The following is a 23,126-nucleotide window of genomic DNA, read 5'->3' on the forward strand; positions in this document are numbered from 1 at the left end:
AATTGGGTGATTCTTTCTTAATCACCCTGTATACAAAAATCAAAGCGCATACGCCTTGCTACACTTTAATTCTGCATAAGGAACACTAAGTACCCGCATCAAAAAACAAAATATTAAAAACATTAAATATCGTTAAAAGTCAATATCAACTAATTAAAACGACTAAAACAAATGTTCTGAAAAGTGCTTTCAGAACAGCACTACCAAAAAATCGGAATCTTCTGGAAAACCGGCACATACGGTCAGCCTATGTAGGGGTCATGCTTCAGAAAGTTTGAGAACCACTAATCTAGATAATAACCGATACTTAAACACTACCCTTATTGTGCATAACATTAGAATATATCTAGCAATGAAAATACTAAATTGTAGGACTGAAGTTTCCTTTAATTTGACAGTGCTTTCTTGTATATGATACTTAAGAAACTCCTATAACTTATTATTAGTACAAAAGAAGGAATGGCTAAGTTTGACTAGTATGGTATATTTACAAGCATTTATATAATGCAATGTTTTTCCTATTGAAGCTGTATCTAAAAGTGCAAAACAATGTGTTGGGTATCAAGTCCTGCTGGCTCTGCTTTGATTGAAAATACTCTTTAAAACTCTGGTTTTATTCAACCTAGGCTAAGAAATTTTTAGTTGAGAATAAATGAGTTTAATTAGCGTATTAACAAATGCTGCTGGAGAATTTTTATATGGAATAAAATTTTGGGTAGATCAGAAAATTTAAAATATCAAAATATATATTTTTTCTCAGTAATTATAATTCAAAATATAAAACAGTTTAATCTGCATAAAATTAAGTTTTTTGTTATTTAACATATCTAACAGGTCAAAAAAACTATTTGACAACATTGAGAATAAATTTTTGACTGTTTTAATACTGAGTTGGATTGATCTTGAATAAACAGTCGTATTTTGCTTAGCAAATTGAACACAGGTAATGAATAGTTTAGATAAATAAACCATAAAATTTTATATATGTTCTAGACCATAGTTTTCCAACCTTTTTTGTCCCATCACCCCCTTCTTCAGAATTTTTTTTTCCCATTGCCCCCCAACGTAATCTAACTCACAGGATCCTATGTGATACCTGTAGTCTCTACTGCCCCCCCCCCCCAGTGGGCATTAACGCCCACGTTGGGAATCACTGTACTAGACTCTTTATGTCGAAAAATTCAAAATAGCAAATTATAATTAAAATTTTGTTTTAATTTCTGTAATAAATTAATGTTTTAAAAAAATTATAATATGTAAAAAAGTAAGTTTTTCATCATGTTATATACCTATTGTGTTCAAAACATTATACAATAACATTCATTTAGGTTTCTGTTCAAAACATTATCAAATAACATTCATTTAAGTTTCTGATGATTCAAACCATTTTTTGATATCAAAAACCCAACCATGTTATATTGTGTCTATAACATATAAGAATGGTTCACTAATATTCCCTCCTTGCAAAAAAAACAACTTAATTGTGTAAATATTGACAATGCTGAAAAAAATTGGTTCATCAAAAGTATTTTCCATACTATCGGAGACATTTGAATTTCCCCCAGATATTTTTAGGACTAAATAAAACAGGTATGTTGGATATTTGTAATATAAAATAGAAAATTGTATATCATAACGATGTTCCAGAAATAAACAAATGTCATTCAAATCTGACTAAGATACACTATAGATAATATCAAATTTTTGTTTTCACCCCTTCCCAGGCATCAATGTTCCATAAACAGAACATTTTTTGCTTTTTACATTCATTGTAAAATGGAAAAAAAAATAAGTCAATGAATAGGCATGTAAAAGGACCCTGAATGCCAAATTTTAGAAATAAATAACTCCACACTAACGTCTCAGCATTTAAATGGTTAAGTATCACACTGATATTCCTGATATGTATGATCAATTAAGCCCAATTTGTGAATATTTCAATTTATTCATATTTCATAATTTTTTAATGAATCAAATTAATTTTTCCATGAATTTAATTTTTTATCTGTCATAACTGCCTTATTTGAGCCAGATTTGATGCATTGAATTTTGCATACATTGAGCTTTTTTGCAAATTTCTTCAATTATACTATAAGCAGGGCAGACTATATATTGCCTTAATGGTGACAATCTGTAGTTATGGGCGGTCAGGGAAAGATAAAAGTGAATTAAAAATGAAAAACTTTTGAAAATGCTTTATGATTCCTCATTGTTAATAATTTGAAAATTTATGATTTTTTTTTTCTTTGTATAGAGTGTTGGAGTAGGGATGTTGTTTGCCTTTGCATACCAACTGTTGAAGCAGCATCATATATTAGATGACAAGACAAAAGAGAATTTGTTTTCTCCACGCATCTCACTTCTATGCACGGTTTTAGGAACTCTTGGAGTGGCCGTAAGTTTCTAAGTAATTTTGTTTGGCTAATTAATAGGTACAAAACAGAATTGTACATCACTCATTCTTTCTAGCTAGAGAGCTTTTTCAGCCATTGACCTTCAGGACTCCTTGGGAAGTCCATGGGGGCATGGATCACACCACAAACTTCAACCATTGATGCAGTTGGGCATTGAAATCAAAGCCTTATCAATTTTTCAGTGATCAGCCCCATTAAAGAACATAAAATCACCTGACCCATCACTGGTTGGTGAGCGACAAAGTAAGGAGAATAAGAGTACATATTTAATTTTTATTTTGCTGTTGGCATCATGGCAAGTAAAAGCAACTATGAAGTTAACATGTGTTTTGAAGTATCTCAAGAAACCACCTCCACTTTATTAGGTAAAATGTGATTTTTTGTCATGTTAGCAAGTAATTATTACTGTGAAGGAATCTTAATTTTTCTGTGCAAAAAAAACAAAAAAAACGGATCAAATAAAATCAAAAAAGAAGGGGGTAATACAGTAGAAGCAAACCAGTCAGCAAATAGGGATATGATAAGAGAAAAAAAAACATTTATTGGTACACCATCTATACATCTTAAGAATGTCATCTAAAAAAAATTCATACCTGGCATTGCCAGAGAAAAGTGGTAAATGCCCAGTGTATAACAGTTATAGTGTTTAATCTGAACACATATTTCATGATTCATACCAAAAAATAGTGGCTACAGATTCAAGTGAATTGTGAGAGAATGGTGCTTTTATATTGATTATAATCAGGGGTCCACAACCAAATTTAATTGGTGACACTACTTGATGACTTTTACAGTTGTGTTACAACCTCAAAATGAAATGCAAATCATGTTATGCAAATTGGAATTACATGTATGACTTCTATCTACGTAACTCTTATGTCTGAGTTAATTTTATGGGAAAAGAAAGGGTATATAATATGCTGCTCCCTGAAAGGAATCCATTCAAAGATAAAAAAAAAATCGGACTGTGTGAATTTTTCTTGTTTCTGGAGCTGTTTTTAATTTTTTTATAATTTAAAATTGTTTTTCTTGCAACTTTGGAGGTGACGGAATGCCTCGTAAAAGACAAATTTCTCTGGAAACAAAAGAACAGATCATGAAACTTATCCAAGATGGACAAAACTACATTTCTATTTCTAAACTTTCAAGTGTTCCAAAATTGACAATATGTGATGTCTGGAAGCAATTTCAAGTGCGTGGTGAGGTAAACATAGTCTGGTTCTAGTTGCCAAAAAAACTTGTTCCAGAATCGATCTCTTGATAAAACAACATTTGGTAAAGATCCAACGAAGAGTGCAGTGGAGATAAACCAAGAATTCCAAGCCAGTTTATGGAGTTTCTATCAGTGTCTCTGCGATCAAGTGACATCTTTATAAAGCTTGCCTTTTTGGTTGAAGACCCACAAAGAATACCATGATTTCCGTTAAGTACAGAAAGGCCCAACTTAATTTTGCTCGGAAGCACCAAAGTTGGACTCCTAAACAATGGGCAAAGGGTGTTTGGAGTGATGAGTCCAAGTTCCAAATATTTGAATCGAGTGAACAACGATATATTAGGCAACCTGTAAACCAGCCATTCAACAGGAGATATCAGTTTCCTCCAGTTAAACATTACTGGTGGTAACATCATGGTGTGGGGCTTCTTTGGATCATCTGATGCTGGTCCTTTGGTGCGAATAACAGACATCATGAACTAAAGCCAATATTTGGACATTCTTTAAAGGCCCCTCATGTAACCCTATGGCAGAACTCAAGTGCTTCGAAGATGGATTTTTCAAGAAGACAATGATTTGAAGCACACAGTCAAGTCTGTGTAGTTGTGGTTTACCGTCAAAAAATGAGAATTCTAAAATGACCATTAATGTTACCTGATCTAAACCCCGTAGAGAACCTATGGCAGGTGCTTAAACATCACTGTAAAGCTATGAAATTTTCTAATATTGGTGAAAAATTTCAATTTTTGCAGCAAGAATGGAAAAAAAATACCTATCAAAAATTTGATGGACTCAATGCCTTGCAGATGCAGTGCAGTATTAAAGCCATGAGGTACCCTACCAAATACTGAAAAATTTGTTTTGATAGTTTGCATTTTTGATAGTTTGATAATTCTTGTGAATTGTCCGATTTTTTTTATCTCGTAAGTTTGAGTATTTTTGTTATAAACGAAGTATGTGATTTGGTTACGGGTCAATTTTCAGATAAGTTTTTTATTAGTAGGTAAGAATCAAATCTATATGCTTTATATACCAATTGTACCCATGCATATATTAAAATATTTTAGCAAAAAAAAAGTTGTCCAACTTTTTATAAACGCAACTGTACATTTACCAAAGGTCATTTCAGATGTATGGTGCAAGCCCTACTATGTTTTCCTATATACAGTTGAACTCCATTATAGTGAACCTGACTTATAATAATTCTTTGGATATGACAAACAAAATTTTTGGTCCTCTCCAATGAAATGATAGGATATATATCTTACTAGAGAGATTATATCTTTTCCTCTGAAGACGACATCCATTGGTGTCAAAATGCATTAGGAATTTATATATTTTACGTGTATTTGCCTTATTCGTTGGTGACTTCTTATTATATTGGATTAGTTATAGGAAACCAAATTTTTTGTCCCTCAAATTTTATTACGACAGTATTTGATTATATTATCACCAAATACAACAGTATACCAACAATTATTTGACATTTTGTTTTTTGATGGAATTATAAGAAATCCAAATTTCGTGAGTGTAAAATGCAAATATCTTCACAATTTATGCCTTCAATAAATTTTTATTGCAAGCATTTTCAAAGAAAAATCGGCAATAACCACAATAGTAGTTGTGATCTACAGGTAGTTAGCAATCGACAGCGAATGCTATCTTCCCCCAAAAAAGCATTGAATAAAACCGATCCTCACTCGGAAGGGAGTGGTTTTTTCAGCACTGCTTGCATCCTCAAAACAAGTTTTCTTTCCTATGCTAGTTAGAGAAAACTGCCTTCTTTATCTCTATAATGAATAGAGAAATAATTGTTTGACCGTTTTTTTTTAAATACAGATTTCAACATTTTCAAAATATAAAAACAAATTTATATGGTCAAGTAGTGTCCTGCTTAGTATGCATACAAAATTTTGTGAAGATTTACCTGAGATTTGTATTGAGGGTATCTCAGGAACCTCAGCCTGTTTCAACATTTCAGTGATAATGAAAGAATATAGTGAATCCTTTAATGCCATTATAACTGAGTTTCACTGTACTTATTAAAAATTAAAATCATCTACACATTAATTTTCTTAAATAAGTATAAAAAAGAAACCTTGATTTATGCAGTTTCTCAGACATCACCAAAACATTGAAAACTAAAAAAATGTGGTTACACGCTCAATCTTCTCGGTACAACATGCCTAGAATATGATTTTTTTTTTTAACAAATGTATTTTTTTTTCAGGGGTATGCTATTTTCTCTTACCTTTGTGGGCACAAACTACAATGCAATGAAGTTCATCCCTATATATCTTTTGTTCCTGTAAGTATTGTATATAAATGATATTTTTACAAACTGTTATTCTCATTTTGTATGTAATAAACCTAGTCCATGAATTTACAGAGGATTTCAAAATCAGTGGAATGATGCACGAAGTTCAGATTTGTAATTCAATAATTTTTTTCTTACCAATTATGCTCATTTAATGTTTCATCATAAATATATTTTTAACTGAGTAACGGGTCTGCAGATATACAGGGTGTTTCCAATTTTTAGTCTATAGGACTATATCTGCAACCATTTACTTTATACACTTTCAATTATACAAAACGTTTCACACAGTTTCTTTAAATGTTGCAATTTTTTTCTGGGGTTATATTACATAAAAAAATAAACTTTTTATACAGTTTCAGTGTGCTAAAACTTCCAATTAGTGAAATGTAGAACCAACTTATAAAGTAATTCGCAAAAAGTATATTTTTAAATGCAATATTCATCGATATAATTAACACTAGAATGACTGGAGCAGTCATTTTGACGGTTTTTGATTTTGAAAACGCTATAATCTTGGCAGTATTTGATATACACACTCCATTTTTGGTGACTTTTCATTATTTCTGTACTTATCTCTGTGTACAAAAATTTGAAGATATTGAAAGTTTTGTTCCAGAGATATCAACGTTTATACCTCAAGAGCAGTCATTTTGACTGCTGTATGTAAATTGTATATGTTTTCTCCTTGTCCTGGGCATTGATGTATACTTTTGCTTTTAGGTTTATTCCCTATCGTTCCCTGATGGCACACACAACACAACATGTATTCACAAGTAACATACCAATGAGAAAAAAATAAAATACTGCTATTCCTTGCATCATGTTACTGGGCAATCTAAAGAGTCTATTGACAAGGACAGTATGTATCTATAATCAAAACCCTATATCTCACTGAGCTATAACCTCTGTTATCAAAGTTGAGGAAACCTTTTTTTTCTGACCGTTCACCTTTTTTGTTTTGGTTTGACATTTCATAACTCTTCATGCCACCATCTGCTTCGATAGCTTTCTAGGAAACAGGTTCATTCATAGTGTGTAGAAATGGCTCTTGGAAATAGGCTGTATTAGCACAAAATACTCTAATACTATCAGTGCTGAATGATATTTTGGACAAAATATCCTCAATAAATCTGAGGCTGAGGAGACTTACTCTGACAACATAATCAACGAAAATCACGATTTTCTGCCCGAAAGGGAAAGTAGTGATTTCGGAAGTGACTGGTCTGAATCAGATAATACTGACAAAAAAGAGAGACAAAGTTGTATTTTTTTAAATTGTATATTCTTCATAAGTTAATTTGTAGTATGAAATCTTAATAGTGCCCTAGTTTTTCCTCGATAGTGCAAATTTACTGTGGCATAATAGTATATGTTATCCATAGCGTGCAAGAACAATTAAATGAAGTAAATAAAAAAGGCTGATATACCTATAAAAATGTGTACATCATCATGTTTTCAGAGCACGCTTTCTTTCAGTGCAAGACTCTGAGCATCAAACTGAACAGTCTGGACCTTGTCTCTTCCATTTGCATGTATCAGACAGAAATGAGCTGACCAAATCACAAATAGATGGGGACACCTATGAACTTGACTTGGTTGTGTGTGTGTGTACATTAGTATAAAATAAAAAGATTTGCAATATCTCATCTCTTCCTGTTGTAGATTCTCATTTATCCAATTTCGAAGCTGTTTATTTTAGCCTTCAGTCAGTTTTTGCCTTGTTTATAGCAGTCTTTAGTGTTTTAAAAAACTTATCTCTTCAAACTTTGGGCCCCCCAGAACCTGAAATGAATCAAACAATTTTCCATAGAAACTAATGGAAAATCATGTGTTTCGGCTAATGATTGCAAAATGAGTCATTTTCATTAGACAAGGTGTCACTGCACAACGTATTGTAAATGTCTCCTCAGCAGATTGAAATGTTGCTTGTTCAAGCTTTGAATGACTGGCAAGCGCATATCCAGATAGGGAGTGGAGGGGGGGGGTGGTGGTAGCCCCTTCCATGAGCCGGATAACATAGAATATTATCAAATATACAGGATATTTGTGTTTAAAAATCACTGAAATGAGGAAAAGGAGACAGCATATGAAGCATGCACTTGTCCATTAGTTTATGCAGTCCTTTCTCACATTTTCAGCAATTTTTTAATTCAAATAACTCAGCAAATGTTGTACTTAGAAACATAATTTTTTCCCTTGGCTCAAGAAAGATAGGGCAACAACTTTCAAATTGGAATAACTTCCAATAGAGGACAGAGGGATTGTATAAAAATTAATTTTTTTATCTTGGTACATATATACAGCTTTTTTTTAGTAAAATGAATGGCACATCTAAGAAGGGCACGTTGTCTCACTTGTTCTTTTCAAAAGTATGTTTACCATAGCCAAAGTATGTTTCTATGTTTGCAAGTTATTTGAGGTGATATGAACTTAAGCTTTCATCCTGTATGTATTATTTATATACTGCTTATTTCTGATCTCATATGGTTTCCATATAGGCTACTTTTTTATTTTTTGATAAGGCATCTTGGAAGAAAGACAATCAAAATTCCTTCAGGAAAAGATAAAAAAACGCAGTTGCAATTCATGGAAGAAAGAGATTTTCTGGATATTAGTGCCAAGATTAACTTCGGAAGGAAAAACTGTTTGTGTGTGTCTACAGCACAGGAGCAGCTTTTCTTTCTGAAGTTCATTTCAGCCCTAATATGTAAAAAAATCTCTTTGATATGTTGTAGCCGGAAGAGTAACAAATTAACATTTTTCTCTGCAGTTGCGCAATTCTTGAATTTTTTTTATACTATTTACAGAAGAAATAATGGCTTACATGATATGCATGTATACTGCAGTACTATTCATTTACATGCATGTCTTTCAATGATTGTACACATCAAAGAAATTTAAAACTTTATGGTGCTGTATTTCCAATAGCTGTATTATATTGGAAATTTTTTATACATCAATTTCACTCATCTTTTTTCAATATTTTAGTGTCACTTTGACTTACTGAAAGATCCCTCACCTTTCTAAAAACGTCAATCGCCTGGACATATCTAAAAATCATCTGAGAAATCATTTATCACAGCATTTATAACCAAATAGTTTACATTTTTTAAACTTTTTTATTAGTTTGCTCTGATTTTTTTTCCTAATTGTAGTTATATGTACAGAAAAATCATTTTTTATTTCTGTCAAATTAGTATAAATTTGTCATTTTTCATCAATACATGGTTTTTTTTTCTCATCAACCACAGAATTTGACTATAGTTGTAATTTATTCTTCTATTATGTTTTTTACCTTTTCTGATCATATTCTTTATTAATGCATGTTATTTTTATTTAATTTATTCAAATTTATTCATTTGCATAAAATAAACTGAAATTAAATTCTTATCTTTGAACATTAAGATGCAATTTAACATTTTTATTTTTTCATAGATACTATCATATGTTGCTTTAAGAAATGTTATTGGTTGCTTAAGAACAAGATTTAGCATATTCTTTGCATGGTTTGGAAAGATTTCCCTTGAAGTAAGTGTTATTTACTTACACTGGCCTTGCTTAAAAATAGTTTTTAAAATAAGCTTTTTGTATATACAGTATATGCATCCCTCTCCATGCCTATCAGCTTTCATGCCTTTTATGTGTAGGGCATGATAGCCCAGGTCGACAAGACACTCGCCTAAAGTACCAAAGGATGTTTAGAGGTGTCGCCAGTTCGATACCCAGTTCATCCTTGTCAGAAACTTTCTTGACACAGGGGTACAATAGAACTGGCAACATGACCACAGAAAAAAAAATTGCTACTACATGGAGGGGTTAGCACACCAACGTCTCAGTGAGTATAAAAAAAGGTTGCTATTCGGAATCACAATAAATTGTAGGTTCCAGTCTAATTAGCCCTCGTGTGCAGAAAATGACAGTGATGAGACAAAAATTAATGATCATCTATGTGTACATACATTTATGTCTTTTTCTTAATCATAACCAACTTGTTTAGTCAAAACATTAGAATAAAATTTGACAATTCCATTCATAAATTATTATTTTGTATGTTATTTCTTGTTGGAGCATTATGAACAGGAATGTATTATTGTTTATTGTGATAGGAGCATGTAAAAAAAAGTTTATGAAAATTTCATTATTATTTTTAGGATATAGGTTGACATTAATTCTTTGGGGAAAAAATTTAATTGTAATGTTAATCTTCTTTCTCAGTCCCTGGCATGAGCGGTAAAAAAAAACCCATTAAAACATTTTAAAAAGCCCTCTTGACTTATGTTTATTACCATACATATGCTTTCCAGTGTCTCAGTGTGATGTTGAATGTTTCCTCTAAACTGTACATATGCATAGCTTCAAATACTGCAATGCACACACATTTTTTTCAGCAAAGAGGAAAAACACTATTTGTAACAGATTTTGCTATACTGTGAGAGCAGAGAAAGTACCACAAGCTAATAACTGGCCAGTGCAAGTATAAACAAAGTTTACATTCCTAAAAGTACCAAGATATACATAATAGAGGATCTATCTCATGATTGGTTGTTATAAACCAATGTGTCACTTAGAGGAACATACTTGCTGAAATTTACATTTGATGAAGTTAAATGCTGTGTTTTTTTAGTTGAAAAATTGATCTAGTTAATTACAGCTAAAATCAATTATCTGCTGTGGTGTAGTAAGTAGAGCGTAAGAATTTTACAGCAAAGGTCACTGGTTTGAATTCCATTCAAATCGCTTAGGTTGAGGGGTTTTCCGCCCTACCATTTTTGTTTTTTGATGATCATACAACTCAAAAGATTGCATTTTTTAGTTGTGCACACCATAAGAATTGTAGAAAATGCCTCTAAATATCCTCTTGACACCTCAACTTCCAACTCTGCTTATACGCTCCCCGCTGCAATTTAATGTGAGTGAACTCTCATTGAGTTCCATACAAAGTGAATCTTTAAAACGCTGATATCTAAAAACAGCCTCCATTCCCAGAAAGAATACTTTTTCCTATTACCCTAAAAAGAATATGGAAGTTGGTTGGACTACAGAAATTCTGTACTTCTGCATTGTGTTATGCACAATCTCTCTTTGACATTTAATATCTTACTTCTGCACAAGTTAGATTTGGAAATGGTAAAAAAATTCATTTTCTACAGCTGGAAAAAGTGAGAGACCATGTTTCATGTTGACCAAATTTTAATTATCTCTTAAGAAACAAAATGTGAATACATATATAATATAAAGATGTGTATAAATGGAGTTTGCACCTATTTGAGCATCCTTGATTTAATGATAGTTTTTACTGGGTCCTATGAATATCATTAAATTTTAGTTTCACAGTATGTCTTTTTATGTTTTAATATCTTTGATTTAGGCATAGTTTCGGATGGCACACTCAGACAATTGTCTTACGCAAGAATAAAAATGTATATGTTGGGCAGGGACATAATAATATCAGGACCATGTGTCAGATTTGTGGTTTGATATTGGCACAGGTTGGTGAAAGATTGGCCACCACTGATTTAGTTAATCTTTGAATCTTGGTGACATTGCAGTTTAAGCACCAGCTTCTCGAATCGCAATTCTGCATGCATATATACAGATCTTTTAGTTTCATTTAAATAAAACTCGTGTGTTTTTCATCTTGACTTCATATTAAAGAAATGCCACTTCACTGGAGCAGATAACAATTTTTTTAGGAAACATAATTTTTCAAAAGGAGAAATTTGTCATAAATGAGATTATGATATAGAAAATGTATATAAACATGTTGTTGATCAAACTTCTTTAAAGAACTGTTGCTGTGTGTGCTCATGATGTTGATTTCAAATTGCTGTGTGAATATGTGTCTGAATTGTTTTTTTTTATGAGTTATTTCATTTTCAGCTTTTTATAGCACAGTATCATATCTGGCTGGCTGCAGACACTCATGGTGTGCTTGTTTTTGTGCCAGGTTACCCAGTTCTCAACATAATGTTGACATCGTTTATTTTTGTGTGTGCTGCTCATGAGATACATAGAATAACTAATGTATTGGTGAGATATGCCATTCCTACAGACTGGCGATATCTTACGCGTAACATAACAATTTTCTTTTTGATACTTATTCCAATAGGCATACATGATGGCATGTTTTAAATTCCTATAGCTTGAAATATAAGGATTTTTATAGAAAATTTGATCATCTCATGCAATTAACATCTATTTAAAAAATCATTTTATTGCATGATCAGATACATTAATGGACTTGAAAGATTTTTACCATGATTTTCGTTGAGTTTGTCAAAAATATAAAATTATTTTGTGTATGAAAATAAACTAGTCAATTTTTTTTCTCTCTCTCTGGTTTATTTTGTGGTTCTAATTATAAGAATCAAAGTTTAGTGAATTTAGTGTCAACCTTTTGATTTGTGAATCATTAATGTTGACAAGCTCACTGAAATATGTACCTGCCAACAGCATAATGTCAGAGAAAGATAATTATGTATATAATGAATATGCTTATATATATACATGTATATGTGTAAATAATTCAGTTATGTACATGTTTTAGTTAGACACAAAATGGTGAGGTACAGTCTGTTCTCAAAAGTTTATGCATAATAGTATGCGATGAAATATAAGAGGGAAGTAAATCAAAATACATCAGTAATCAGACACATAAAATTGTAAATTATTGCACTTCAGCATCTCTAAAGTATGTACTGAAGTTGAATTGGGTAAGGGAAAACTACAGTCACACATGTATATCAATTTATTTAAATTGAATGTACTATATTTCGCAGAATATTCATGCATGGGTGTGAAAAAAACTATATTTGTGAGCTTAACATAAACACCATATCAACATATGCTCACCATACCTTTCCAGGTTAAAATTTAACTTCCATAGAGACTACTGTGTATTCTGCAATTGTTATTACTATGAATAGTAGTATGATAATAGTATTCTACAATCAAGTATTTATTTGAAAATATTTGTTAAATGGTAGGAATCGATTTTGAATAGTTAAAATGCAGTTCAAGTGGTTTTGATACAGGTATCCTTCTCTTTATATATATATGATTTCACTATAATGAAGTTTTCAAATGTTAATTCAAGGAATCGCAACCTGCTAAATTTGACCTGGAGTTTAATTTGCAACTCACTCTCGGGATGGAAATCAAAGACATCATAGTTAAAATAACAATCTGATGAATTTAAAGATATAGATGAGGTGAATATATATATAAGGGAATAAAACACACTTACATCCAACTCACCAGATCTCACTAACGAATATCTTTTGTTATGCATTGAAATGGCATCAAAAAAGAAAATGATCTTAATAAAGCTAGAATCATTGTATTTGCAAGGGATATTCAAAATTTTCTGGCTTTGCTACCAAGGTTTTTAATAGAGAGATGAAGAATGTGCTGTTACTCAGCTGAATCTCAACCATTTTTTTAAAAATAGTTATCAATCCATCATATCGGGCTCTTCAGGAAGAAGAAAATCTGCATTCACCATAACCACACAGTCCAATTGAGGATAGGCAGAAGTAAAAGCAAGTAATTAAATTCATTCATATATTGCCAATTCGCGAGATTTATTTATAAGTTTGAATAAAAAAAGAGTTAATTCATTCACAAAAAAATTATTTTGCTGCTGGGAGTTAAGTTTTTCATCCTTCTCAAAAAAAATCTCATCCCTATCTTACCCATGTTAAATCTAACTCCACTTTACACAATTTTGTCTTGAACGAAAAATTTTCAGAACTAATTAACACAATTAACTCTGATTTAAATACCCTATGTACACTGCATTTGGATTTTAGCCAATCAACTCGTATGATAAGACGTTCACATCCTTTTGTGTATTAGGGCCTTTAATTCTGTTGATGTGAACGTCACACGCAGTGTATAAAGTTCTTCATTTAACTTCTGAGATATGTAATATGAAAGGACGTGAATGTCACATCATAGAAGTTGATTGGGTTAATATTGTAAAGCGAGGGACTCTTGTTTCATTTTTTTTTTAATTTGTAACGTTCACAACACATTTGTATAGAGATAGTGTTCTTGATACAAATTTAGCATAGAGGCTCTATTAGTATAAGTGTGGTCAGCATCTTATATCATGTTTAAAAATAAAAAAAAGCGCTGTGATGGATATTCCGAGAAATATGGTAATATTCAGTTCATTAGTGAAAATGAGTACAAAAAGAATTGTTCCTCATACTGAATTCATTTGATATTATTCTGGTTTCTATGAAAAGAGATTTTTTCAGAACTTATTGTTAAGTTTGCATTGTGTGGAAACTCCTGTCATTTAAAATAGTTTCTATACCTATTTGGCATATCTCCAAAGTGAGGCAGACATAATCTGCTAAATATTTAATTACCTGAAACAGAAGCGAGAGCTGAACTCTTGGAATAAAAGAAAAAGTTAAAAAAGAACAGAAAAGAAGAAACTCATGTGCTTTTGTTAAAATTTTTAGTTGATACAATTTTTTTTTCAAAGTCTACTGGAGCACTATCTCATAACTACACTACTACTATTCAAATGGATATTATTTGGACTGAAAGCATGATATTCATTTATGGATGTCTATCAACTTTTTAATCATGCAAAATACATTGAAACCAAATAACCAGTTCGCTGTGTAAGTTACTCAAGAACAAAATTATGCTATTACAGTTCAGCTTTTTACATGCAAATTTTTACCACTATAGCGTACTTCCTTCAGTGCTAACAGGTGAGCAAGAAAATTGTTGAAAAATCCAGTATCCTTTTAGGTAGTGTCATTCATTACATATTGTATTTCTTGGTCTATCTGCTGTAGTGCTTTTATTTTTAAAAACAATTTTAGAGGCTTGCTGCACCAACACTGATGGATACCTACGTTAGTTTTTTTTTTAATACCTTCTAGAAATTTATTATGAAAATTACATTATAACATCCAAATATCAACTAATTAGATAACATTTCAACTGCTCAGGATTGGTTTTAAACTTCAGCAAACATTTTGTAATGAATATTTTTTTGTAGAATGTGAAGAAACAGCGATTATATATATACGAAAATTAAATTTCATCCTTGAAAGAGAGGCAGCATTTACATTGAACAATTTTTTCATTTGGTTTTTTCCCAACTGCAGCACTCATGCTTATGTGTATGGTACACATAAATCAGTTTTAATTTTCCAGACTGAAAGTAAGCATTCAGTTAAGTGACTTTGTTCACTAAGTAGCGTCTATAAATCCAATTTTTTTTGTATACTAATGCATGGAAATTAGATTGAATTTAGTAAATTATCCACTTAACCAGTATATCCTCTTAGGTCAGTATTGCACTATAAAAGTTTGATAAAAGTTCTTTTATAAAACTTGAAAAATACAATGAATAAGCATCTTGGTTACATTTGAGTGAATGTGATCAATATAATGGAACTTCGGTTAACGAGCAGTTTGGTTAATGAGCAATTCACATAACAAGCAAAAATTTTGAATAAATTTTGACTCAGTTAACGAGCTATAGTTCGCATTACGTGAAAAAATTTTGTGTTTTTTTAAATTTATTTTCACATTATCAAAACTGAGCTATCAAAACTTTTGCCCACATGCTTGTCATGGAATTTTTGGTAATATTCTCCCCTATGGTCTCCGGTAAGGGTGCCTCTGTCAGAAAGTTAAAACACGTACAATGTATGTGCATATTTACGATACAAAACTAGATATAGCGTAGCTGTGATGCGTACGTGTACTTAAAGTTTTTTCAAATTCTGCTCGTGGAAAAAACTGTGGGTTGATTTCCTTATTGAACATGATTTTGAGAGGGGGCTAGCTCATAAAAAAGAGCCACTACTCGTCGATGGATTTTTTTTCTTGGGGAAGACCATGGACTAGAGGTGCATGAGGATGTCTAGAAGTTGATGGTAAATGAAGTGATGGATCTCTTTCGCACGTACCAGCAAGAGCTTATGGACGGTATCTCGTCTGAGGAAGAGAGAAGTCCCTCTCACACATAAAATGAGATTAGAATGTGAGAATCTGCAAAATTCTGTAGAAAAGAACCACCCAAATAAAGCTGTAGCAATGTGCAATCTCTCCAACAAAACACTGAAATTTACCATTTCCCAGAAATCCTTAAACAGAGGCAAAAGCAAGTGTCATTGGATAAGGTTCTTTTTTAAAGTCATGCAAAAAGATTAAGTTTGCAAACAGGAAGTCTGTAAATCGTCCTAAACGATAGTCCTCCTCTCACTCTCATCGTTTAGAGTAAGTTAATTTGTAAACATTATTGTATTGTATGTTTATTCATGGCATTATTTATATTATGTGTATTTTATTGTATTATGTATAATTATTATTGTGTTTAATTATTGATTGAATGCTTTTTTTATTAGTCATTTTTATGTGAACAAATAATTGTGGAACAAATTATCTGAGTTTCCATTGTTTCCTATTGGGAAGTTTGATTCAAATAACAAGCTATTCGGATAACAAGCATGTTGGCAGAACGAATTAAGTTCATTAACCGAAGTTTCACTGTACACTTATTGGTTGCTTGTTTTTCAAGTTTTGTTAAAGATCTTTTATCAAATATTCTATTAGCTACTACCTGTATCATATGTCAGGAAAGCCACATTTTATGTTTTAGTCTGGAATAGGATGGCTTCCTCTCTGTTTAGTTAGACTATTGTATTTTGACTTAAAGCTTTGTATGTTTGTCCTGCATCCCATTCCTTCCAAGCCGACCCACACATATTATTTTATTGAAACTATCCATATTCTGTTATTTAAAACTTTTATAGAGTGCATTTCTAATTTCTCAAATTTGGACAGTTTTGATTTGTATTTTTTAAAGTATTACATATATGACATATTACCACTAAATTATATACTAGAAAAAGAGTTAAAGGTAATTGGTAGATTTGAAGTTTCATTATACTGCAAATAATAATATTGCTGGTCTAGAAAATGTCTCTCGTACAATTACATAATAATAGGATTTGACTTTACTGTATATGTATGCTTTGTAATATTTTTTTTCCCAGTGTCTGTCCAAAAGTTTTAGATAATTTTCATTTATGTATCAAACCAAGAGATGAAAAGTATATTTTTTTATTTTCATATGAATTGTATAATATATTTTGCCTTATTCAATAAACAAAAAATCATATTTTGTTTCACTTTGGGTAGTGCAATGGCAATCAAGTGTTTAAAATTTTTTAAACCAATGAAATGCAATCATAAATATAATTTTCATAAATCTTGTGAATGAGGGCAAAATGAATAAAACCACACAGTAACTTCAATGACAAGCAAAGTTAATTTCTAAAAATTTATTTGCTAATAAAAATAACTTGGTATATTTTTCTATCACTATTACAAATAAAGTCAAGTTAATTAAAAGTTATTAAACAAATATGCTTTTTACTTACTGATGAAACTCTGTTATACAGTTATAGTAGATCTGCTTTTTGGGAAGAATATAGTTTTGTCCTCCCTAAAAGCAGTTGATGAGGCTTCTGTAAGACTTCATAAACTTGTATAAGCAGTGAAGTTTCATTGAGTGGTGATAGTGACGGACTCGCTTCGCGAGAACCTGGGTTCGAACCCCACCATTGCCACAGTGGTGGTTGGCTAAAGTTGGTTTTCTGTGGCTCCCAACTTCGAGGCGCAAATGCAGGTCGATCTCTCTGTTAAAAACTCTTACCACAACAAGCAACAGGCCTACAACGATACAATTATTCAATCATTACAGTTCACTCACAGTTAAAAAATCTGATATCAGCTGACTGCACTACAAATAACAAGCATCACATAGAAACAAACTTCTCACATTTTTCAGGTTCACTGCACGACATTCTGTGTACCAATTCATTAGAGGTTCTATGGAGGAATGTGGGCGAGTTGCATGTGTGGTTTAGTAGTAGTAGTAAAGTTTTTCTTCAAACCCTATTTCTCATCCTTTATAATGAAATGATTCTCAATTGTTTGTGCTCCAAGAAACCTACATATTTTTTTTCATTATAACTTCAGGTGAGCATGATTAAAGTGATGTCATCAGTATTAGGGTTACCAGACGTCTTCCTACATTCTAGAAAATTCTCTTTTTGTCATCCTTTTCAGGTTCCACATTATTTTTCTTTCTCTTCTGGGTAAAATATTTTTTTTCACTCAAAAAAAAAAACATAGATCTCTATAGTAATGTGTTTTTTTCACCACACATATTTACAGGGTTTTTCTAATTGTCGCCAAAATTCCCAGAATGCAATAACCCAAGTTGTCTTTAAACAGAGCAGATGCTATTTTAACCGTGGCCCAGCTTGCTTTAGGATAATCTGAGAAAGACAGTCAGAAAAACAGTTCTGGAAGAAGAAAACCGCAACATCTATTTTTAGAATACCATTGCTTGCTCACCAACATAATGCTGTGCACTGAAGTGGGGAGAGGGAGGTGTTACCTCTTATTTCATTCAGAAATAAAGAAAATAGGATGCAAACAACACTCGCTGCTTTTTTCCATGACAAAATCTTGCGCATCCACGGCAAAAATTTGTGCTCCAAAAGTGCTCTCTCTGCAAATATATATGATTAAAAAAAAATGGAATTTCACAGGCCATATCCACATTTTATTTTAAAAATAAATGCTACTCTCAATGCATAAGATGTTGAATTGAATCTATGAAATCAATTAATTCAATTGTTTATGCATTGAGAGTATGTTAATGAATGTAAAGTACGTAAATCTGTTAGGTGAAGTAACTCATTCACAGCTGTCTGTAAAATGTGAAAAGCAGCAGGCTTCTGACAAAAAAAATGTCAATGAGTATAATATTCTGTATGGTTTATGTATATTGAGAAGTACTGTGTGCCTCACTTAATATTTCCAAATGCTTCAACTCACTTTTATCAAAGTACAATGCGGCATCAAGAAAAGTTGCTACTTATTTTATTACAGGTTTGACCGTTTTCCAAATAAATAAGCTATGTCCGAATAAATGCACTACATAAGTCCAAATTTCAGTGTACTGCTCGGACCCATGTAGGACCCGTGAAATATAAAATCTGTCTGGTGCATTAGTGTAAGATACTCAAAGTTTTGCCAATGCGTAGGGTGGTCATACGTCCCTTATTTCCCAGGACAGTCCCGGTTTTTTCTGTTTCTCTGGCCTTCCCTATTCCCTACTTTTTTGCAAAAATGTCGATGTTTCTCCTGTTTTTTAAACAGGGTTTACTTGAATACTTGCATTTCTTATTTTCATTAAAATTATATAGACGCAAGTAATTTTCATAACTGAATAACTATAAGTTGAGGAGTTGACATTATTTCCGGTGAGATATATTTGTATATTCTCTGAATATTACACGTATTGACAACACTTGAGTTTCCAAAAGTGAGTTGAAGGATTTTGAAATATTTATTGGGCAGTATTCCTCAACATATGGGTGCTGCAGCCCAGGTCGATAAGATGCTCACCTAAAGTACCAAAGGATGTTTAGAGGTGTCGCGAGTTCGATACCCAGTTCATACTTGCCAGAAAAATTTCCTGACACAGGAACACAACAAAAATGGTGATGTGACAGCATAAAAAAAACTGCTACTGCAGGAAGTCCTCCATCCCAGGGTTAGCACACCAACCCCTCGATGAGTATAAAAAACAAGCCCGCCATTCGGAATCGGCAATAAATTGTAGGTCCTGGGGTCTAATTAGCCCTCGTGTGCAGACAATGACCGTGGTGCGACAAGACAAAAATGATCAAATAATATTCCTCAACATACATAAACCATACAGAGTACAATGTGAATACTCATTAACATTTTTTTTTTCAGAAGTCTGCTGCTTTTCACATTTGACAGGCAGCCTAATAAGTTAATTTATTTATTATACTTTATTCAACATCTTGTGCGTTGAGACTAACATTGATTTTTTTAAATAAAACATTTACATGACCTGTGAATTTTACCAAAAATCTTTTTTAATTACATTTATATATATTGCAAAATAAACACATTCAGAGCACAAAGTGAAACTGTAAACAAATATGTGAAAATGTTTTCTGGTAGCAGTCTTTTTTCCTTCTTTGAGGGAAAAGTGGTGAATTGGGGATGGAAAAAATAAATTTGAATTGATTAATGAGAAAAAAATATTCAGAATTCTCGAATCACCACAAACAAACTCATTCTGAAAAAAAATATATATACAGTGAAATTTCCATAGGCAGCCACCCCCATTCCTCAGCCAACTCCCTTCGCTGCCACTTTTTCTCCGAACGGATAATAGGCTCCATTTAGACAATAAAAAATCACCCCCATTCCACAGCCACCTCTGCATGCGGTTTGGCTGCCAACCTGTCCGCAGCCACTCCCCTATAGATAAGAGTTGGAAAAAAAATTTCGTGAGTTTTTTCCCTTAAATGCATTAAGAACTAATAGTTGTCCTTGTAAAACCTTATAATCTTTATACATCAGCATAAATACACACGTACGTTTTTGGATCAATCAGATTTTCTGTTCATGCATGACACATAGGTTGGAAGCATTTGTAAATAGGATGACAAAGACTAATGCCGTACAGCTAATCCTAGCTGATGAGAGTGTAGAGAGAAATATGCCCCCAGAGGACCAGTGCTGTCTTAACGCATGGGCCCACCCGGGCACGGCCTGGGAGCCTCAAGAGAAGATGGGTCTCACAAAAATGAAATCTGGTTGAAATTTTTTAGAATTTACAAGGTAGGGCCTCAGAAAAACCACTTGGCCCAGGGGCCCATGATGCTCTTAAGACAGCCCTGCAGATGACAGCATATGGATAAGGAGACAAATGACTCATGATATATACTGAATAGGTAAAGGGAGTGAAAGTTTTGGCTTTGTGCAAACTTTCCTATTTTTAGCACGCCGAAAAATAGTGAGGGAGTAAAAGAATGTGGGGGGAAAAAACATGTACAATACTTACTATAACGAAAAAAATCTCTGATAATACAGATTAAATACCAGGCCATCCGATCATTTTTTAAAGTTTCACATGTAATATTGTAGTTCAGTTGATCTGCAGAAATAACACTAGCTTAACGTGTCTGTGTGTTTTCTTTCTTTGAGTACCTCTCTGAAGCGTAACTACTGTATGTGACACAGTGGCACGTGTGAAATGTTTATTAATGTAATTAACACTTCCCATACTAAAATGTAAAAAATATTTATTGATTAATTAACAAAACTTTTAATAAATTTTAACTTTTTCAATTTAATTATTTTTTGCTTAACTCAATGAATTACTTTGTGTTTGAAAATTCTTTTAATGTTATTATTAATTATATATAATATAAAGATGTTTTCTCCAGTTATTTTCAGTTTGCTTAATTAGGAAACTATTTTGCAAAAACTATAATAAAAATTAGTTGAATATAATGTATTTAATGAAGCATAAATAATTCAGATTAATTAGCCATGATTTACGATATACAGGGTGATTATAACTAAGGTTCTGATTTCAAAACACTGTAAAAAAAAGAAGAAAAAAGAACAATTGGCAGAATGAAAATTGTTTTTCCGGGTTCGAAGACCGTCGTCCGTTAATTTTTTACCATCATTTTTTTCAACGCCATCATTTTTATCAAATGATGGCCGCGAAAACCTTATCAACTAATTGGTAGAATGCCTTGAAAATTGACATGAATATTCCTGAAGAAATGGAATTTTATTTGGTAAAGGGGAAAAAATGAAATTTTACTTAAAAATGTAAAATTAATGACATCATCCAACACGTGGGAAATTTGCTTGCAGAATGGAGACGATAGCCAGTCATGGCAAAATGATAACTTAATTATAGCATAGCACGATTTCATAATTCATGGAAACATCACAAAAAACTAACTAATTGAACAAATAACTACAACTTACTCAAGAAATGTTTAAAATGTCCAGGTGGACCACATTTGTGCCTGTTGTTCTGGCTATGAGGTGAAAGCACAAAAATTCTTGTTCAACAACACATCAAAGTATGCCATGGTCATGATGTGGATGCGCTTGCAATTTACCTTTATTAAACCAAATGCACCCCACATTAATATTCCTGAGGAACTTCTAACATATAGGGGATGTGCTGGAGCTTGCAATTGACCAAAGTTTGCAATCCGACGACTGTTCATAACATTTTGAGATACCCCCACAGCCAGAAGTTGCAAGGGTTAAGGTCAGGTGAACTGATGGCCGGCCACGTGTCGTGTCATCTTATTGTTAAAATGGGTCTTCAGCAGCTGCTTTGCTGGTATTACAATGTGCATCTTGATAGAATTTTAGCCATCTTCTCGCTGGAAGCTGACTATGTAACCACAAGTGAAACTGATAATGAACTAGTGTGGTTTAAGCTGTTGTTCAAAGCAGAGCCACCCTTACCCTTAAGGGTGGTAAGGGTGGCTCTGCTTTGCCGGTGCACCCGGCACCGGGCCTCATGCATAAGGTATAGTTTTTTTTTCAAAATTCTTAATTTTCATCATTTATGAATCATTTCTTTCAAAATTCTGAATTTTGAAGTCATACCACCGTAGGATCCTCCAGATTCTGGAATAATTTTGTTCATCAATTCTGGAATTCTGAATGTCCATCAGTTCTGGAATAATTTTGCTCATAAATTCTGAATTTTCATCAATTCTGGAATTCTGAATTTTAATTAGTCCTGAAATTGTTTCTCTTATTTAATTAGCATGGGTGCTAGAATTGTCTGTCAATTATTTTCGATATTTCTGATTCATTGATTCTGATTTTTCATTAGTTTTCAGACAATTTCATTCATTAGGTTTTAATTTTAATTGGTTTTGGAACTATTTCTACCACAAGGCTTTTTGGATCACGTGATATTTCCTCTTTCTTTGAGGGACATACAAACCGTAGACAAGGCAACCAATATGGCCACTTCTTACACGACTCATGAAAGACACAAATCTAAATTAAAGAAACATAGAAATGAATATTTTTTTTTCTTTTTGATGGGTGCTAGATATTTCAAAATTTACTTGAAGTTTAAGTTATTGACTTGCCTTTTTTTTCGTCAAACAATGCTTGGTTAAAGCTGCAGAATTTTTTCAATATAATGTATTGGGCCCATAATTAATTTTAAAACACTCTAAACTATATGGATTGATGCAGTTGAAATATTGCATATTAAAAGACAATACTGAGGCATTAATTTTCATTTTTG

At 32.3% G+C, this 23,126-nt stretch overlaps 1 protein-coding gene across 2 annotated transcripts in view; it reads left to right on the plus strand.

The window, feature by feature from the left end:
• Positions 1–12,278, plus strand: part of LOC149065832 (N-acetylneuraminate (7)9-O-acetyltransferase) — a 74,995-nt gene extending 62,717 nt beyond the window's left edge. For both annotated transcript variants that reach the window (XM_089254050.1, XM_089254051.1), the window contains 4 exons: positions 2,255–2,395; positions 5,858–5,935; positions 9,383–9,475; positions 11,828–12,278. In XM_089254050.1, the coding sequence (XP_089110176.1) occupies positions 2,255–2,395; positions 5,858–5,935; positions 9,383–9,475; positions 11,828–12,079 (564 nt within the window). In that variant the 3' untranslated portion in view covers positions 12,080–12,278. The remainder of the gene's footprint in view (positions 1–2,254; positions 2,396–5,857; positions 5,936–9,382; positions 9,476–11,827) is intronic.
• The last annotated feature ends 10,848 nt before the right edge of the window (positions 12,279–23,126 follow it).

Source organism: Pholcus phalangioides, unplaced genomic scaffold (assembly GCF_987345545.1).
Source record: "Pholcus phalangioides strain wild (caught in Gottingen) unplaced genomic scaffold, Ppha-v1.0 ptg000039l_1, whole genome shotgun sequence".
Taxonomy (NCBI): domain Eukaryota; kingdom Metazoa; phylum Arthropoda; class Arachnida; order Araneae; family Pholcidae; genus Pholcus; species Pholcus phalangioides.